A 19,020-nucleotide genomic window follows, 5' to 3' on the forward strand; every position below is an offset into this window, starting at 1 on the left:
TAATCCTACCCCTAACAAAATAGTAAGTACATGTAGTTAATTAATATTATTCAGTACTTAAATGTATTACACTTTAACAAGGACATCTTAAAATAGTGTAACCCAGTTATTATAGTGGTTGCAATTTATTTTACAGTATGTGTACTTACAATGTACATTTACAGTTAGCAGACACTTATCCAAAGCGACTTACAAATGAGGACAATAGAAGTAATCAGAATTAGCAACAGATCAATGATATACAAATTATTTAGCTTTACACAGTAGACATAGCAAGGTTTTTTTTCTGAAATTATATAATAAATAAAAAGAAAACAGAGAGAATACAATATGAATAGAGAAGCTAGTGTTACTTAAAAAAATGTATATTATTAGAGTGCAAGTCTTTTTTTAAAGAACAGAATTATAGTAAAGATTGCTATAGATAGAGGGTCAAATAAAGATGGAATAGATGTGTTTTTAGCCGATGTACTTAGCTTAGAAAGTAATATAAAGTAACTACATGGGTTAAGGTTAGGTATAGAGCTAGTACCTTATTACCAGTTAATGTAATCACAATAACTGTACATAGTGCAGTGCGTGCATTAATATGCAAGGTGATATTCTGATCACATTTTTATGCACATTTGTCCGGTTACAAACCAAATTAATCTTAATATATACTATTAATTTTATATTTAATAATTTATAAGTGATATATAATCGTCCATGAAGACTGGAAGTGAAAAACTCCTTATATTCAGGTGTGCTAAATTATTAGATAAAATAGATTTAACTCAAAAATTATTAAACGGCCAGGAGAAATATTTAAAAACTAATGCAACGCAGAAATTGCAAGGTGGAGGCATAAATTGAAAGAGAGGTGCAAGAGGATGTGACACTGGAAACTAATGTTCATAAAGCCTACAAAAAATATGAGTCCACATACAACACTCAGTTCGACGATTCAGTTCGATTTGGTGAATTTTTTTGAACTCTCTCTCACAACAGACACGGAAGAGAAGACAATGCTGAATAAAGTCGTCGTTTTTGTTATTTTTGAACCAAAATGTATTTTCGATGCTTCAAAATATTCTAACTGACCCTCTGATGTCACATGGACTACTTTGATGATGTTTTTCTTACCTTTCTGGACATGGACAGTAGACCGTACACACAGCTTCAATGGAGGGACTGAGAGCTCTCGGACTAAATCTAAAATATCTTAAACTAACTAACCCTTTAACTTTGCAAATTCTAGTATCATATCCTTCTCATGGGGATTTAATAATGTTTGACTTTTGAGTCTAAGTAGAATCTTTTTTTTGGCTCATTTTATCTGTAAAAGTAAATCTGCTTAATTATGCACACCTGGTTATAAGATTTTCACTTCCAGCCTTCATGGATAACTATGCATCACTTACTAATGATTGAATACAAATGGTAGTTATTAGGATTGATGTGGTTTGGAAATGTTAAAACGTGCTTGAAAAAAAAAATATGATCAGAATATCACCTTGCATAATCATGCACACCCTGCACTGTATGTGCAAATGGAAGGACTATAAAATAAAGCTCTGCTATTATAAATGTTGGTCTTAACAGGCCTCGATCACCACTCATCTTGCAAGAAAGAAAAATAAGTACAGCCCTTTACAAAAAAAAATCAATGTTTTTTGGTGAAAAGGCATTAAAAAGAAAACACAACAACAAAGTAAATAGACTGGATTTTAATGAAACAAAATCAGACAGTTTTCAACAAATTACTACATGAAGAAATCAAGGCCCAGATTTTTCAGATAATAGTTTTACAAGCCAAAAGATGCAGTGGCTTTTCGTTTCCTTCCCAAGACGACTCTTCCAGCCACACACCACAGAGGATCATGGCTTATAAAAATGACTGACATGCAGCACACAAAATTAAATCACTTATTTTCATGCTATTGTTATGAATATAAAAATTGAAGTGGTGATTCACTTTTACTATAAAATAAAAGTAAAATAAAACATGAAATGCCTTGGACCTGGATCCCATCATGATAATTAGAAAACTATCCTGGACAGCTGGACTCGTAAGAAGGGTGAAAAAATAAAAATAAAAATCAGACCACACTTAATACTAATCTTGGGATGCAGATCTGGAACGGGAGCGGGATTTAGAGCGTGAGCCAGATTTAGAGCGCGAGTGTGAATGCCTGTCTGGAGACTTGCACTGGATTTTCTCCGCCTGAGGTGATGGAGAGCGAGAAGCAGACTTGGCACGATCCCCGTCGCCATTCTCCATCGGTGAAGCCGATCTACTCCTAGATTTCCTGCTGACCGATTTCTCCTTGGAGCATCCACGATCTGACTTCACTTTAGAAGTGCTCTTAGAGCGGGACTTGCGCTCGTCAGAGCGGGACCGAGACTTGCGACTGGTTGATCGACTGCGAGATTTTTGTGTGCGGGAGCGAGAACGGGATTTACGGTTGCGCGAGCGAGACTTGCTCGATGGAGATTTGGAACGAGACCTGTGTCCCGACCTGGAACGGGAGCGGTGCCGGCGAGAGCGAGACCTACAGAAGACAAACAGCAGCTGAAAGAAGGGATACAAACACTCATTTATGTTCAATCACTTTTCATTTTAATACCTTGAGCGAGATCTCGAGTTGCTCCGAGAACGGCTGCTACGGCGACTCCTACTACGAGAACGACGCCGGCTACGAGAACTGGGGGGAGAAAAGATGTATAATTAATTTTTTGTTAAACATACCTACTCTTATCCCAGTCTAATATGCAAAGTCAACTGTAAACAAATACTGAGGCTGTAATAAAAGCAGCACCCTTCAGCATTCAGATGGCAAGGGACTGATTGTCCAAACAAAGATGGGAGGGTTTGAGAACAGCCTTTTAACATCATAATCAGCAATTAAATATGACCCAGGATAGAACCGTGTGGTACACCAGGGGTGAAAAGTGCCCACCCAGCAAGATCCCAGTCCTGTGAGATGCCAATGCCAATCTAGGGGCACAATAGAGCTGCAACTAACGATTATTTTTTCTGTCGACTAATCTAACAATTATTTTTTTCGATTAGTCGACAACTATAACGATTATTTTTATTACAATAAATAATCTAATGTTCTTTTTTGATTACCTAATGAATCCTTTGGATAACTTTACAAAAAAATATAAGTACAACTTCTAATATAAAATTTCAACCTTTATTCATTTTCAACCAATGTGGTTGAAGTTTTTACACTATACAAAAATAAAGAGGCAAAGACAATTATTTTACTATGGTAAATATGAGTTTACGATAGCATTTATAATTAAACCACAGTAGCTACAAATTTACAGTTGTCCGAGACGTCATGAAATGTTCTTTAGCATCACAAACCATAAAATGTAGTCAGAGTTCTGTTCCAGAGATCTGGAGCTGATTCTGGGTAGCTCAGTGGTCTGTGACTGTTGTCTCGGGGGGCGCTGTCTTTTAAGGGGCAGTTCACATATCGCGTCTTTTGCGCGCTCAAATTCGTTATTTACAATGTAGGCGCGCGGTATGCGCGCTCATAATGGAAGCGACGCGCTCGCGACGCGCACGCGAAAACAAGCGCGTCCGCACCGCATCGAGTTAAAAACATCTCAACTTTTCAGAATGCCGCAAGCGCACCGCAGGTCATGTGACAAGAACTAACCAATCAGCTTCATCCTTTCCCGTAACAACGTTGAAAGCTCAGCTTAGATAAGGGAACAGCTGATCATAGCTGTATATGGATTGCCATTTTTAAATAAATTTAGTAGCAGAGCTACTGCAAGCGATTTTTAGAGCTGCAAATCCATTTATCCTTTTCTGGCATTTCCGCGTCTTCATTGAGAGTGCAGGTCATGGTTGCTTAGCAACGGCAGACGCCCCAGGGGTGCAACTGCCAGAGCGCTTTGGAAAGAAGGAGAAAGCGGCGCGACTAGCGTTTTCCACGCGTTTTTAGGCGCGATATGTGAACGGTCCCTAATATGTGTTCGAAACCCGCGCCAACACAGACTTAATTTATTTTTTATTTTATCCTTACTTCAGCCGCTACGGGTGATCATACCAATAACTTGTAATCTAAAGTATGCCATTATGCGAGATGTAAACAGTGTGACGCATCGACGCATTTCACGCATGTCGACGTAATCGATGACGTCGACGCATCGTTGCAGCACTAGGGCACAACACAAACAGGTTCATCAGAAACTGGTGATTTGCACTTGTTGTTGATAAGTGAACTCACCGAGAGCGGCTGCCAGAGTAGGAGCGACGACGGCGCTGCTTGTCTTCAACCAGACGAATCTTCCTGCCATTGATGTCGGTTCCATCCAGTTTCTCCACAGCTCTCCGCATGTCAGAGTAGGAGCGGAACTCAATCACGCCCTCATTGGCACGCTCCTTATGGGCATCTGCGTAGGTCACTTCACCTGCCTGTCGCATGAAATCCTACAAAAGGAAGCCAAACTTCACCTCAACACTGCTGGCGATGGCACGGTACTTCCTTCAATTATAAATAGTGATGCAGAGAGATGATTTTTTTTTTAATTTTATTAATGAAACTCCTCAACCGTTACCTTGAGGTCTTGCCAACTGCAGCGACTAGACAGATTCTCCACAATGAGACGGTACTCAGTGCGAACGGGAGGGCCATACTTGTCCCTTCCAGGACGACTTCTGCTGCTGTAACCACCTTTTTAAGAAAAGGGAAGGGAACATAAAAAGATCTTCTTACAACAGAGAAATCAGGGAAAGACAAGCGCCATTGATTTTACATTAGAACCTAAGAGAAAATACAAGTCATATTTGCCCTCTGTTGCTTATTGCCAACCTGTTCAGACTCAAGAGCAGTTTGCTGCCTCCCAGAAAAGGCACTACTATTTGGATAAAAGAGAAACTGATAAGACACACATAAGGCTGACCAGACCATTCTTGGCCTTTCAGGGCAAAACTTATTTTTCGATAGGCAGCATGATACATTTAAATGTTTTAAGATTTAGGATTACAAATCCTTGCCTTGAGCATCTCGATTTGCCCGTACAGAAATGCTAGTGTAACCCAATGTCTCCATTTTAGGTATTTCTATTACATCCTGGCTAGAGGCTTTCCATATGGACAACATAGCAATAACTAGTGTCATTCCTCACCATCACCCCTGGTCTATTGGCAAAAGGCTGCGGTCATCTTGGCTTCCGGTTAGGTCAGCCAAAGCATCAAGGGGCAAAGGTCACACACACATTGTAAGGTGAAGAGGCCAAGGCCAAACCGGTCAGGTAGTCATCTTAGCCACAACGACACTTGGACTCAGCCTCAGCCCCCACTGGACTCTTTCAAATTGAAACATCAAGGACTTTGTTATTATGAAAATCAAATTGGAAATAAAATTAGACTTAAACATGAACTTTGATGCTTAGTTTCCACTGGGCTAGAACACAAGCTTAAACTCAAGAACAAAAGAAAATGGCATATTGGGAAAAGAAACACGATCATATAAAACACCCTTTATATATAGAAATGTTTTTTTTTTTTTTTAAATGGTAGAAGCATGTAATCTAAAACAAAACATGTTTTAAGATAGTCGAATTGGTGAAATTAAAGTGCGAAAAATAAACACTTGAGGAAGGACTTGCCTTGATATGACTGGGCTAAAGGCTTAATGTTCATTTATGACATTTCATTAGAATTACATGAACATCATAATGAAGACAAGGAATCCAGAAAGCTGTGTGCAGCTGATTTGGCTTTCTTTACTAAAAAGGCAGGCAAGGGAAACAAAAACATCATCCTTTTTAATAGCATTTTCATCAGCAGCTGAAATGTGATTTTGCCAGCATGGTGTTTGGTATTCTGTAAATGCGAATACAGAAATCAAAAACTGCTTGAATTAGCAGCAAAAGGGACAGAGAAAAACATAATAAAAAATAAACACTTGTAAGCAACATAACACCTGCTGGAGCATAATACTGGGTAGCAAGTTTTGTTACATGCTTGCTTACACTTGTAATATCCTCCAAGAATGATCTGGTTAATAGAATAAATAGTAAAAACAAGTGCTCAATGCAATGCATTACTTACTGCTGCGTCCTCCTCCTCCACCACCTCCTCCTCCACCATAATAACCCCCTCCTCCTCCTCCTCCTCCTCCATAGCTGTCGCGGTCCCGGCGAGGACCCCGGGCGTGCTCCACCATCACCCGCTCTCCACACAGCTCTTTACCGTTCAGCTCATACACGGCGTCGTCTGCATCATGGGTGTCCTCGAACTCAACGAAGCCGTACCTACGAGCACAGAACGGATGAGGACAGGCATCAGAGCAGTGGACAGAGGGAATGGACCCCAACAATGTGTGTCACTGATCAAAGCTGCTCCTGGAGGTCAATCTCATGACCTCAGGCGCTCTGCCGCTCAAAAGGGTTGGTCATTTGATAATGTTATTGAAAGCATTATAAGAACCCATTAACACAATGAGATAAGATCTGCCTTTAAAGACCTAATGTGAAGAAAAAAAAAAATTAATCTTGCTTTTGTTTTTACACTTTCAGTTTTCCAAATCCTTGAGACAAATTCAGGCCTCAGCTTGTAATTGAAGATTGCAAAGTACACAAAATTATAAACCTGCAAATTTACTTTAATGCAACAGCAACTGAGACACAAATGAAAATCTGGTGCAGTTCTCTCTTAAATTGCATAATCAATGTGATTAATTACAACCAGGCCAGCAATGAAAGTAACGACCTAAATAGGTTTGTCAAAAACTGATACAGGCTTGAGAAAGCTTTAATATTTTACATTTCTAGTTTGAACTGTTTTAAGCTAGAAATGAAGACCATGACATCCATTAGATAGTCAGGGGTTACTAATGTCTTCTGGGGGTGCTCTGGTTCGTGCTAGGAATCTTTAGCTTATTGCTAACATGTTTTAGTTCGTTGCAAGTGTACGGCCCGGATTAGTTAGTATGGTTTAACATGTAGTTAGCAAGTCCAAAGTTTTAGGCCTGTCTAGACAGACGGTCTTAAAGCTGTAGGAGTCAGAAATATTAGTTTATTAGTTGAGATCGAAAAACAGTATGTTGGCTTTCTTAAATCAACACGCCAAGTGAAGTGTGTGAGATAGTTCATATAAATGTTAGTTATAATTGTAAAGTCGTAACAGAATTAACATTGAATCAGTAAGTGTAGGTGTTATGATGTTGTTTCATCGCTCGCTCCGCCCATCAGCTCCAGTGTGTGTGTGTGCTGCTGCGGTGGTCTCTAGGCCCGAGACAGTGGAGGCGCTTCGGCCGTAAACGTGGCGAGAGAATCAGCTTCAACCAACAACCAAAACAAAACACGTCCCGCCGAATAGAGCTCAGTATCGCCGCATGACGTTAATCAACCGCCGCAAACAAACAAACTCACATTCGTTCAAAAATGGCAATTCCGTTTAAGTCTATTGTTATATAGCTTTGTTGCAGCTAAAAACCAACCAGTAGTTCCGCGTCACGGAATGGTTTAATGGCGGCAGCGCTGCGCGCGGACCCTAGCGTCATCGTGTGGCGCTTTATTATTGTGTCGCGTGCAGATGAAATAACTCACCCGTTCTTCAGATCCACCTCCAGGAGCTTCCCATAGCCTCCGAAGAACCGCTGGATGTCTTTCTCGCGGACATTATAGCTCAGACGGCCGATGTACACTCGAGGCATCTTGACTCCGCTCGAGCTCAGCAGCAACGGATTATCTCCAGCTTTAAGACCAGCAGAGACAGGCTTTTGTCCGATCGTGAACCGGAAGTTCTTCGATCTTCTTCTTGTACGATTTAATAGCGGTTGACAAGCCAAGTTATGGTGTATTACCGCCACCAACTGGACTGGAGTATGAAACATTAACGGGAATGAGGGAAATTTTAAGGGGTCAGCTTTTTTAAAGATTATTATTTTGTGTATTTGGTGTAACAGAATATGTTGACATGCTTTAATGTTCAAAAAAACACAATAATCGAGAAAAAAGTTTCTTCGATCTAGAGCGCCCCATCCAAACTAACCCTGCGTCCCAATGTTCATACTATCCATCCTAAATACTATGTGTTTGTCCCAAAGCATAGTATTTGGTCTACTATTTACTATTTTGAAGTGTGGATCCGTGCACACGGCTAATATTACCCACAATCCTTTGCGCTTTGACGAATGAAGGACCCTTTTCACAAGACTGCGATGACGCTTTTAACGGTCATAAGCATTGTAAATCCTCTTAAGTTTTTTAAAATATGTACATTTATAACACTATTCTTTGTATTATACTACCTTTGCATATAAAAAAAAATAATAAAAAAAATAAAAAAGTTAACTAGTTATAATCATCGGTAGCCCATAGTTAGATTAAAGCTACACAATGGCATGCCTGATCTCAATCCCAAACATACTGTACCTCAATTCATTATTTCAAATGAAACGTCATGTTTGGACAGTCTGATTTCTGCCAAAGGGGTGTTTACTTTGTACTGGCTTGTATCATGCCCACACGTTTCCACATTCCACCTTTATTAAATCTGTGCAAAACAGCAAACAAACCGTTTTTTGTGCATTGATTTCAGAAGCATGTAAATGTTTGTTCACTGCAGAGCTTGCATTAGCCAAAAATAAAATTTAATAAAAGAAGAAATAAAACATGCAATACACACTCTTCAATCATATATCATTTCAGCTCAAATGAAAACATTTCATTACTATTAGAAATGTGCAATAGAAGAACGATGATCGTTTCACCACAGGGGAAAATAAGGTATGACCAAATCCACAATATTTCAAAGTGCTTTCAGTGTCTCTGTCAATAGAAATCTATTCAGACTTTACAAAGCATACACTTTTATTCTAATTCATCATGTATAAAAACAAAAAAATAAAAATAAATAGACTAAATGTTAATATAAGCAGGCTAGCACAAGAGTTTGACAGACAGTCTCATACTAGCAAGAACCAAACCACAGCATTGTCATCAGTTCCTTGTGACGTGACAAACATGTATGCATCATACTTTGGCATTTAAACAAGATATTTTCATTTTGGTATTTGGCTGTCAAACACAAAACAACTCAAGAAGAAAGAGTGGCGGCATGTAGTGGACACTGAGGCGGTTGATGCTCAATCTTTCAGCTTACTCTCCAAGAAATCCTGGATTTTGTTAAATTTCTCTTCTTGTTGATCCAGGAGATCCAGTATGACTCCCATGGGCGTCTTCTTCAGGCCAACACCCTCGATCTTGTTCTCCAACTTGTTCTTCATGCTGCGAAGTCTCAGAGAAGCGTGGATGAGGATCACTGCAGGGCAAAACACAAGACTTCAGCAACAAAACCACGACAGAACACATATGAGACATGAGACTGATGACAGAGAAGGCCATCTCTCCAGTATTCAGAGCTCAGTTGCTCTATTAGTGTTTCCAGTGAACGTGCATCTTTCCCATTAAGCCCAGGGTACAGTACTGGCCCAGTGGATGCAATGCAGTCTTTCCTTTTGCAGGATATTACTTTTTTAAACAAGTACATACAATAAATTAATACAATTTAATTCATTTAATTCATAGATATAATTTCAAATCTTTATTTATTCAGTCTTTAGAGTGCACCGAATGTAGAGTTATTTTAAGACCTTATCACACTTGTAGTCATAGAGCAGACTCATGCTGTGGTTTCAGGCAGAGACGTTTCCAGGAATCTGTTCTGCTAAAACTGAATATAGTATAATTAGATGATGATGTTTTGTGTTGCTATGACTACAAGCAAAACATGCTGCTAGATCTCTGCCTGTTATCCGCAGTACCCTGAAATCCCCATGCAGCCTGACTCTGAGTGAGTAATAATCGTCAAAGAACCGAGAAGAGATCTGTCGATCATGTCTCTGTGACTGATATACTGAACTAGCTCAAATCCTCCAACATTAAAGCCTTAGTTTACACAAAGATGACAAGTCTCTGATCATTTACTCACCTTCATGTCGTTCCAAACTTTCTGTTCAAATAGAGTCTAAGTCTATTTTTGAAGTCCATACAAATCCCAAAATATCTTTGTTTATGTTCCACAGAAGAAATAAAGTTAAGAAAGGGTTGCTATTATTTGTTATTATTTATATTCTATTACAGGTTTTATATTTTGAATTAGCTTTTATTTTTTAAACTTTCAGTTTTAATTTTGTATTTTAGTTTAATTTGGGCAATTCGGTTATGTGCTTGTGTCTTGTGAGTTTTTTTTATTTCAGGTCTAGATTTTATTCATCTCCAGTTCATAATATTAGTGCTTATTTCAGTTAGTCAAGGCTACATTTTCATCTACTATTCAAATTTTGTTTTATGTTGGCTTTTTTTTTTGTTAGCAAAAATGTTTTAATAATTTTTCAGTGAAAAACTTAAACCAGGAAGTGTTTTCTTTTTGTCAATGGATAATTGACAGGAAGGATTTTTACACTTAAAGTAATAAAAGGCATGTGTCAAACGTGAGATGTCATCAGTCGTTACTGCTCGACAGAACAGCTGTATTATTAGAATAAGACATAAATTATACATAAATACTTGCACTTTCTCTGAGTAACCTCAAACACTTTACATTCATTTGCAAAAGTAATCCTGCACTTTTACAAATAAAGCTTCCTTATTGGTATTAATGGTTTAATCAGAAAACTTTTAAACTTTCCATTGCATAAAAGGTTCCTTATAGTGAAAAGATCAAATTTTTACATTTTTAAGAAAAGTGGTTCTTTTAAAGAACTGCTAACTGAAAGGTTTTTGTCATTAATGGCATGGCTGTGAAAACCCACTTTTGACAGCTTTATTTCTGAGAGTGTGGGTGACAAATATGCCTGTGAACAGAGTATTTCTACAATGGCACTTGTGACCAAACTTAGTATTTGTTTTGGGGTGATGCAGCATCCACAGCAGTTAATATCAGTATAAAGTCCTAGAAAACATATTAAAAATGATATATATATATATATATATATATATATATATATATATATATATATAAATAATGATCTAACACTAGTACTCACAGAGCATGGGGAATGTGATACCAAAGAGAAACACCATCACTCCTCCACACAAGGACAACAGGAAGTAGCTGATTCCCAGGACACCCACAACAAACAGGGTGGGATTTCTCTTCTTGAAGTTCTTGATCACAGCTTTATTCTCTCCTGCCCACACCGAGCCCATGAAGACCAGAGCCACGACCGCTCCACCAAGAAACATGCCCAGCGGGTTCAGACACCTGCAAACACCACACCACACATCTAATGCACATCAATTAATCACCATTACTGTTATTATAACACACATATATATATAGATGCTGCATCAAACGGGTGATAAAACAGGGCTCCTAATGTCAGGATGTATTCAGTTGGGACACTCTGTTAAGTAAATGGTATTGCTATCATATATTGTTGGTAAAGATATCTTAAGTTATTGGTATTGCTATAATAAGTTGTTGGTAAAGATATCTTAAGTTATCTGTAAACTTAAGATATCTTAAGTTATCGCTGTAGCTATAATAAGTTATCGTAAAGATATCATAAGTTATCTGTATTGCTATCATAAGTTATCTGTAAATATATCTTAAGTTAATGGTATTGCTATAATAAGTTGTTGGTAAAGATATCTTAAGTTAATGGTATTGCTATAATAAGTTGTTGGTAAAGATATCTTAAGTTATTGGTATTGCTATAATAAGTTATCGGTAAAGATATCTTAAGTTAATGGTATTGCTATAATAAGTTGTTGGTAAAGATATCTTAAGTTATCTGTATTGCTATCATAAGTTATCGGTAAAGATATCTTAAGTTAATGGTATTGCTATAATAAGTTGTTGGTAAAGATATCTTAAGTTATCTGTATTGCTATCATAAGTTATCGGTACAGATATCTTAAGTTATCGGTGTTGCTATAATAAGATACCGTAAAGATATCTTAAGTTATCGGTATTGCTATCATAAGTTATCGGTGTAGTTATAATAAGTTATCGTAAAGATATCTTAAGTTATCAGTATTGCTATCATACGTTATCGGTGTAGCTATAATAAGTTATCGTAAAGATATCTTAAGTTATCGGTATTGCTATCATACGTTATCAGTAAAGATATCTTAAGTTGTTGGTATAGTTTTATTTCAATTATCTGCATATTTTAAATGATCAGTATAGTTATCGGTATACTTATGTTAGTTATCAGTATACTTCTCAAGTTATCGTTAAAGTCTAACCTCAGTATGTGCTTATAATAAATATAATGTTATTGTGCTTATGTGTGGCTGCTAATATAATTGCCATTCTTGATGTGAATTGGCCTTTTCAACCATTGCTTTAACATAAATAAATACATTTTTTTAAATAAAGAATTGTAAAACTTTGTAAAGGAATAAAAGAAAGAAAGAAATAAAGGAAGCCTTAAAGTCTGCATTAAATTAAAATGGACTTTATTTACTTTTCTAGTGCACATTGCTATTCTTGATGTGAACAATTAATCTGTGAAAGTTACTCTGCAGAAAAAAAATTTGTTTCGGTAATCTTCAACAAAACTTTTGGATTGAACTGTTTTTAGAGTTTACCATGAAACAAATGCCCTTTTATAAGAGAGGTCACTGATTTTTTTTGCGACATGTAGGATTCAGGTTATGGCACTTTCCATTTGTTCATATGGTATCTGTAAACTAGGGCTGGTCCTTTGAGCTTCGAAGCTTTGGTAGTAATCAACACAGAATATTCGAAGCTTCGGAGGGAGGGGCTAAACATATTCTTTTCTCTAATAAAGTCAGGAATCTCTGTGTGTCTGTTTGCATTTTATATTATGTCGAGAACCATGTTGCTGCGGACCCAAGGGAGTCCAGTGTCACATTTTGGTGGAATATGGACACGTGACACGTTTAGAATTAAACAACTTTTAATAAACTACAGAACAGCGTGAGCCAGAAGCAGCATGCCTCAGGTGGGCAGGGCTTATATGCTCCGAGAACGAACACTGCACTAGTGATACAAAACACACAGGTCAGTTAAGAGCTATAGTTTTAATATAGATACATTATTATTAGGCTGGGCTACTGAACTTGGAAGTATTTTCCAAGCAAATTAAGTGCACATTTTTATCATGTGTGAAATTACTGATTACCATGGCAGATAAAGCAGCTAGTTTATTAAGCCAATAATAATAGACTACTATAGGTGTACTACTTACAGAAGTGGTGTAGACCAGTTTAAAACCACACATGTGGCACACTGCCTTTGTCTGAGGTCTTCAACATTTTTGTCTTCTCTTACAGATGAACTGAATCACAACGTTAAATCGTGGAGCATTTATATTCAAGGTCGAATGAGAACCGTTTTGAGGGGGATGCCAGGTATTCGAAAAAAAAGAAGAATATTTGAATCTCAGAACTGAAAATTTAATGACACTGGACAAAAATCGAATAATCGAATATTCTGGTCCGGGCCTACTGCAATCAAGTGTCGCACAACTCTGACTGAAAGTTAGTGACAGCCTGTGATTGGCTATTAAGACACACGTGATCCAAGTTAGCGGTTACGGTTTCTCCAATAGTAAGTAATACAGACCCTCTCATCTCCTAACAATAAAATAATCTCTGACCACGCCCTCTATGGCTGCACAATTAATCAAAATTAAATCACAAGGGCAATAAATCGTGATTAGGCTGAAGCTGCGATTGTAATGCAAAGAAGCACAGTTCTGTGATCAGCAGTAAATCTCCACTCGAAGGCCAGAGGGCGCTCTCTTGCTGAAAATCCAATTCAAAATCCAATCCAATTCAACGTGACAAATAAATACACGACTACAACAAAATATGGTTTATCTGAGTTGTTCTTATTATAATTTCCATCATAATAAAATATCTATAATAAATCTATAATGAAATGCTAATATCGACATATTCATTATTACTGCTTAGAATACAGTGAAATATTGTGTGCTTTAATTATTCTGTTTGAGAAGCCACATAATCTCAGAAGTGTTTATTTTAAGTGAAGTGAGTGAAGTGAAGTGAGTTTGGAGTAAAATGTATTAAATGTTGCTCCACCTGAAAGCAGGTGATGGAGATTTACTGCTGATTACAGAACCGGCTTTACTGACTAAATGTTCATGACAATCGTGATTAATTGCGTTTGATTAATCGTGCAGCCTAAAGCACTCTAACTAATATTCAGTTTAAGATGGAAATATGTCACTACACTGAAATAAAGTTGGTAGCAACGTCCGGTTAACACAGTCTTAAAACTGAAGTTAATTATGATTTTAAAATGTTAATGTTTGTTTAAAACTTAGTTTTTAGAGTTTTACTTGCATGCTATTATATTTAATTTACAGGGTATAGCAGGGCTGAAGTGCCACGGGGTAAAAGGTGCCTTTGATATTATTTTCCTCTAAACCACTAGAAGGCACATAAACGTGGCGTAGCACTTTCCAAAACATCTGCTTGTATTTTAAAATGTTGTAGATTTAAATAGCAAATGAGAATCACTAAAATTAAGTAATATATTTTGAGACAAATGTCTCCTTTATGATTTTCAGTTTTGTTTAAGATAACTGAAGCAACTATTTTTAAATAACGAAAAAATATGTAAAATTATGGTATTTGGGGTAAAAAGGCGCCCCGCTGTTGGGGTTAAAGGCGTGCAGTAATTATCATGATAATTAATAGATGGCTGACTTTTCCATTTGTTGACATGACATGTTCAGATTCAGATGGTAGATATTATATATTATGTTTGGTGCCCATATTAGATATAATCACCATGTTTAGAATGAAACATGATATTGATCATATCATATTATAAAATATAATTTGTTGTTACTACTGTAAATATATATTCAATTATTATTGGATCTCCTTCAATACTTTCAGTATTTTTACTTATTAAAATCATTTTTCTGTATTTTAAAATATATTTTTATATTAATGTATTTAAATGACAGTATATTTATTGAAAAAAAAATTCCTTTATTTTTCAAAACAAGCTGAAAAAAGTACAAACTTTGCTAAAGTGATTGTTTTGAACAAGTATAAACTGAGACATTATTTAACATATGAAACATTATTTTAGCTTACGTATTTGTATGTTGTACCCGTGTGTGGGGTAAAAGGCCCCTCTTGCCACCTCATACATGTATTTAAGATTTTTAAACAAAATAAACAATTTTAATGATTTATTTTCACACAAAATCTGATGCTCCTAATGTTCAATACAACGTATATATTTGTTCTGCAATTATACATTGCATACATGTGCTATTCAAAATAGTTTATTTTGAATAGCACTATTATATTTAATAATATATATATATATATATATATATATATATATATATATATATATATATATATATATATATATATATATATATATATATATATATATATATATATTCGTGGGACTTTTAAACATGTAAGGTTACATGTCACGGTCCCCCGGAATCCTGTTTGTATCATTTGTCATAAAACGAGCTGCGTTCAGGACCGTCAGTGAAACACATTTCCAGAGCCTGCAGTGATTCACTGATTCCAGGACAACAGCACACAGCCGAAGAAGGGTGGGTCCAGCTTCAACATCCCTCTCAGAGACACAAACACTTCTCACGACTCGTTACAGTCAACGCATTAAATGGAGGAGGAGTTTACTCTAGCCAAGCTGCGTACGACATTGATTCAAGCTTATAAAAATAATAAACACGCACAACACTCTGGATCAATCTTTGATAACACACTGAATGATGCATAGGCTACACTAGTAAACATACATGATTAAGGTATTTAAGACCTCTACATACCCGACAATCAGAATTACGACGATAGCGGCTGCAAAGTAGTTGGTCTGATAATAAAGCAGATTGCTGATCACTCTGTTATTCCATTTGCTTAAATCAGACACATCGGGTTTGGAGAAGCTGTCAAAACCAGGGAAGAAATCCCCCCACGGTCTGAAGTGCGCGAGCTCCATCCCTGCCATGATGTTCTGTGAGCTAGGGCTGGATGGGAATCGATTCAGAGGCGTTGGGAATCGAGAGTCGACTCCTAGGATTCGAATCAAAGGGAATCGACTCCTCATTCAGAGCCGTTTTCAGTTCAACAAGACTATGGTGCCTCTCTGAAGAAGACTGCAGCATCAAACGAAAGCTGCATATCTCGGCTGCTGCGTCATCAAACGTCGCTGAACGTCGATCCACGAAAATGATCTGAATGACGTGTAGTACTGAGCAGTCTTCCGTTTGAGACCCATAGTTAACCATACTTGCATAAATTCGCATCTTGCTCGCTAATAGTGTTAGAAGTCTAATTCGTTTCCACGAAAATGTTATTTCAGATAGATCGTTTGAATGAACCAGTTCAAAAATGATTCAGAGGTTATTTTAGGGTAGAATGGCTTATGTTGTTCATATTTTGAGCGTTAAACGACGTGATCGATGATGTTTATCTTATTTTCTTCTTATATTAAATGCTATTGTTAACCTTTCTATCAGCCAATAATAATTCTGATAAAAAAGAGCTGAAATAAACGCATGTCCACTGCTGAGCTGTGGTTTATGACTATCATGCGCAGACAAAATTACAATTTATAATAAATCAGAGATACAAAAAATGATCACTGTTTTATTTTATTTTTACAAATAAAGCTTCATATTGTGAGAAGGCTACGTTCTACGAACTTTATCCTGCAGTCATGGCGAAGTTAGATCCAGTCTAAAAAAAAGATTCGAAAACAACAGTGTGGAATCGACTCTTGGAATCGAATCCCATTGATTCCAGAACCATGAATCAGAATCGGACTCGATTCCAAAAATTCGAACAGGAATCGAACAGTCCTACTGCGATCTCTGACAGCAAAGCGATGATTAAGCACGTTGACTGAGCGACGTTCACGTGACACAGAGCACGAGTAGGTGGGGCTTGTGCCCAACCCTGTTCTATGGCGGGTCAAGAACGATGAATCAAATTAATAATAATCCTTCAATAACTATTTATCTATTTATTTTTTACAATTAACTGCTAGCAACGTTTCTCAGTGTTATAATTCAACTGTAGGCCTACATGTTTATTTCCTTTATGCTGACAGGATAGATCAATCACAGTCTTAGTGACATTTAATAATGTCTTTTATTATATTTATATTATTTTTATTATTATATGTATATACTACAGGTGCATCTCAATAAATTAGAATGACGTGGAAAAGTTCATTTATTTCAGTAATTCAACTCAAATTGTAGAATACGTGTATTAAATTCAATGCACACAGACTGTGTAGTTTAAGTCTTTGGGTCTTTTAATTGTGATGATTTTGGTTTACATTTAACAAAAACCTACCAATTCATTATCTCAACAAATTTGAATACTTCATAAAACCTATATAAAAAATAAAATAAATAAAAATAAATTTTAGTGAATTGTTGGCCTTCTGGAAAGTATGTTCAGGGTGCGATTTGCCGGAAGGGTGGGGGGTGCGTGGGATTTCCCCCTTTCTGGTAAATGTATCCCTGCCTCTGCTTAATTATTTTTATTCCTGGTGGGGATACATTTACCCCCCCCCTCAAAGTGATCAGTGCTACTACACTAGTGGCGATACGGATCACAAAACTTATCACGGATCCGTGGTTTGATTAAAGTCAATTTTATTTAAAAATGCGCTACTTTGGCTGGCGCGCAGCCTCTCTGTATTCACCACTCTGCAGACTTGCTCAATGTCCCGCCCACGGCGCTATCTGATTGGTTACACCTCACGTGTAATAGCCTATCAACACTTGCGAGACAGTTGAAGCGGGGTCCGCTGGGCAGTGGAGTTGCTAAGTAACTTGACGACTTTGTCGCTAGATTTAGCGCCTTTTTTTCCAAAAAAGCGACTAGCGACAAATCTAGCGACTTTTTGGCCAATTATTATTTAGTCTCTGAGACTCTCTGGCAGTGTTGCCAGACGTACGATAATTATCATATTTGTACGATAATTTTTACCTCTGTACGATGTACGATCAATAATGAAAAAAATCCCGTAATGTACGATAATCTCAGAATTTTATGAAAATTTAAATGATGGTAGTTGCAGTCATAGGGCTTCTTTTCTCATACACGAAATCGGCTCATTACAGACACTCTAAATGCGTTCGTGTGCACATGAGGGTGTGTTAAGAATGCAGGAGAGTGCCCTGCTTTAAAGCCAACGAGCACTATGTTGCGGTCCATAACAGCAAGAACCCCTTCAACATCTGGCAGCACGCAGGATTCCGATGACAGCGGCTCAGATGTGGAGTTAACTGCACCACGCAGCAACAGCTAAATTCCTTCTTCACTGGACACGACAAAGCAAGTCTTAAAAATCATTTTAATATGATTTAATATGCGCCGCGACGCAGACAGTCACTGAAAAAATGGGATAGTATTTTGTCTCACTGCTTCTGTCCAACAATAAGCCTTGTTATCTATTATGGTAATTTGCAGGTCGTGTCAAAATGTTGTTGGTTTAGAATAGATAAATAACTCTTTTGACTCATGTACGATAATTTTCTTCCAAATACGATAATTTTGAACTTCTGGTACGATACTTGGACATTTCCAATCTGGCAACACTGCTCTCTGGTGCTGCTGCACGAGCGCGAGGTCTCTATTTCCCAGCACAAGCCTCTCTCTCTGTATCTGCTGTGTTCAGTGAGCGCAGAGAGGAACAGCACTTTCAGTAAAAACAAAAAAAACAAAAAAAAAGATATTCTGTTGCTTCTAACTCTATTTTACAAGCAAGTATAGCCGACATCAGTCACAGCGGTTATTATTATATTATTTACATTTATTCATTTATTAGACGCTTTTATCCAAAGCAACTTACAAATGAGGACAGTGGAAGCAATCAAAAACAACAAAAAGAGCAATGATATATAAGTGCTATAACAAGTCTCAGTTAGGTTAATACAGTACACGTAGCATGGGATTTTAAATAATATAATAAATAAAAAGAAAACAGATAGAATAAAAAAAGAATAGAGCAAGCTAGTGTTAGAGATCTTTACATACACACACACA

The 19,020-nt window shown here is 37.1% G+C and overlaps 2 protein-coding genes across 2 annotated transcripts; both read right to left on the reverse strand.

Annotated features, from left to right (window-relative positions):
* Positions 1-1,694: 1,694 nt before the first annotated feature.
* Positions 1,695-7,754, reverse strand: LOC132117850 (serine/arginine-rich splicing factor 6-like). Its single transcript, XM_059527166.1, has 6 exons — positions 7,561-7,754; positions 6,062-6,264; positions 4,564-4,679; positions 4,233-4,435; positions 2,610-2,687; positions 1,695-2,534 (listed from the first exon to the last, which is right to left on the reverse strand). The coding sequence occupies exons 1-6, from the start codon at positions 7,665-7,667 to the stop codon at positions 2,099-2,101; spliced, it is 1,143 nt and encodes a 380-aa protein (XP_059383149.1). The 5' UTR covers positions 7,668-7,754; the 3' UTR covers positions 1,695-2,098.
* Positions 7,755-8,484: 730 nt separating this feature from the next.
* On the reverse strand, positions 8,485-15,985 carry LOC132117851 (PRA1 family protein 3-like). The gene is made up of 3 exons (XM_059527167.1): positions 15,786-15,985; positions 11,004-11,221; positions 8,485-9,277 (listed from the first exon to the last, which is right to left on the reverse strand). Exons 1-3 carry the CDS (start codon positions 15,962-15,964, stop codon positions 9,102-9,104), a joined length of 573 nt encoding a protein of 190 aa, XP_059383150.1. The 5' UTR covers positions 15,965-15,985; the 3' UTR covers positions 8,485-9,101.
* Between the last annotated feature and the right edge of the window lie 3,035 nt (positions 15,986-19,020).

The sequence above is a fragment of the Carassius carassius genome, chromosome 37, assembly GCF_963082965.1.
Source record: "Carassius carassius chromosome 37, fCarCar2.1, whole genome shotgun sequence".
Taxonomy (NCBI): domain Eukaryota; kingdom Metazoa; phylum Chordata; class Actinopteri; order Cypriniformes; family Cyprinidae; genus Carassius; species Carassius carassius.

What these genes read in the sequence shown, in the direction of transcription:
- LOC132117850 (XM_059527166.1), bottom strand. Translation starts at nt 7,667, where the DNA reads ATGCCTCGAGTGTACATCGGCCGTCTGAGCTATAATGTCCGCGAGAAA. An exon ending in GAGGTGGATCTGAAGAACGG is followed by an intron (nt 6,265 to 7,560) that starts GTGAGTTATTTC and finishes CTGTGCTCGTAG; the next exon opens with GTACGGCTTCGTTGAGTTCG. An exon ending in TACTCTGGCAGCCGCTCTCG is followed by an intron (nt 2,688 to 4,232) that starts GTGAGTTCACTT and finishes TTCTCCCCCCAG; the next exon opens with TTCTCGTAGCCGGCGTCGTT.
- LOC132117851 (XM_059527167.1), bottom strand. Translation starts at nt 15,964, where the DNA reads ATGGCAGGGATGGAGCTCGCGCACTTCAGACCGTGGGGGGATTTCTTC. An exon ending in GTCGTAATTCTGATTGTCGG is followed by an intron (nt 11,222 to 15,785) that starts GTATGTAGAGGT and finishes TGGTGTTTGCAG; the next exon opens with GTGTCTGAACCCGCTGGGCA. An exon ending in TATCACATTCCCCATGCTCT is followed by an intron (nt 9,278 to 11,003) that starts GTGAGTACTAGT and finishes TTTGCCCTGCAG; the next exon opens with TGATCCTCATCCACGCTTCT.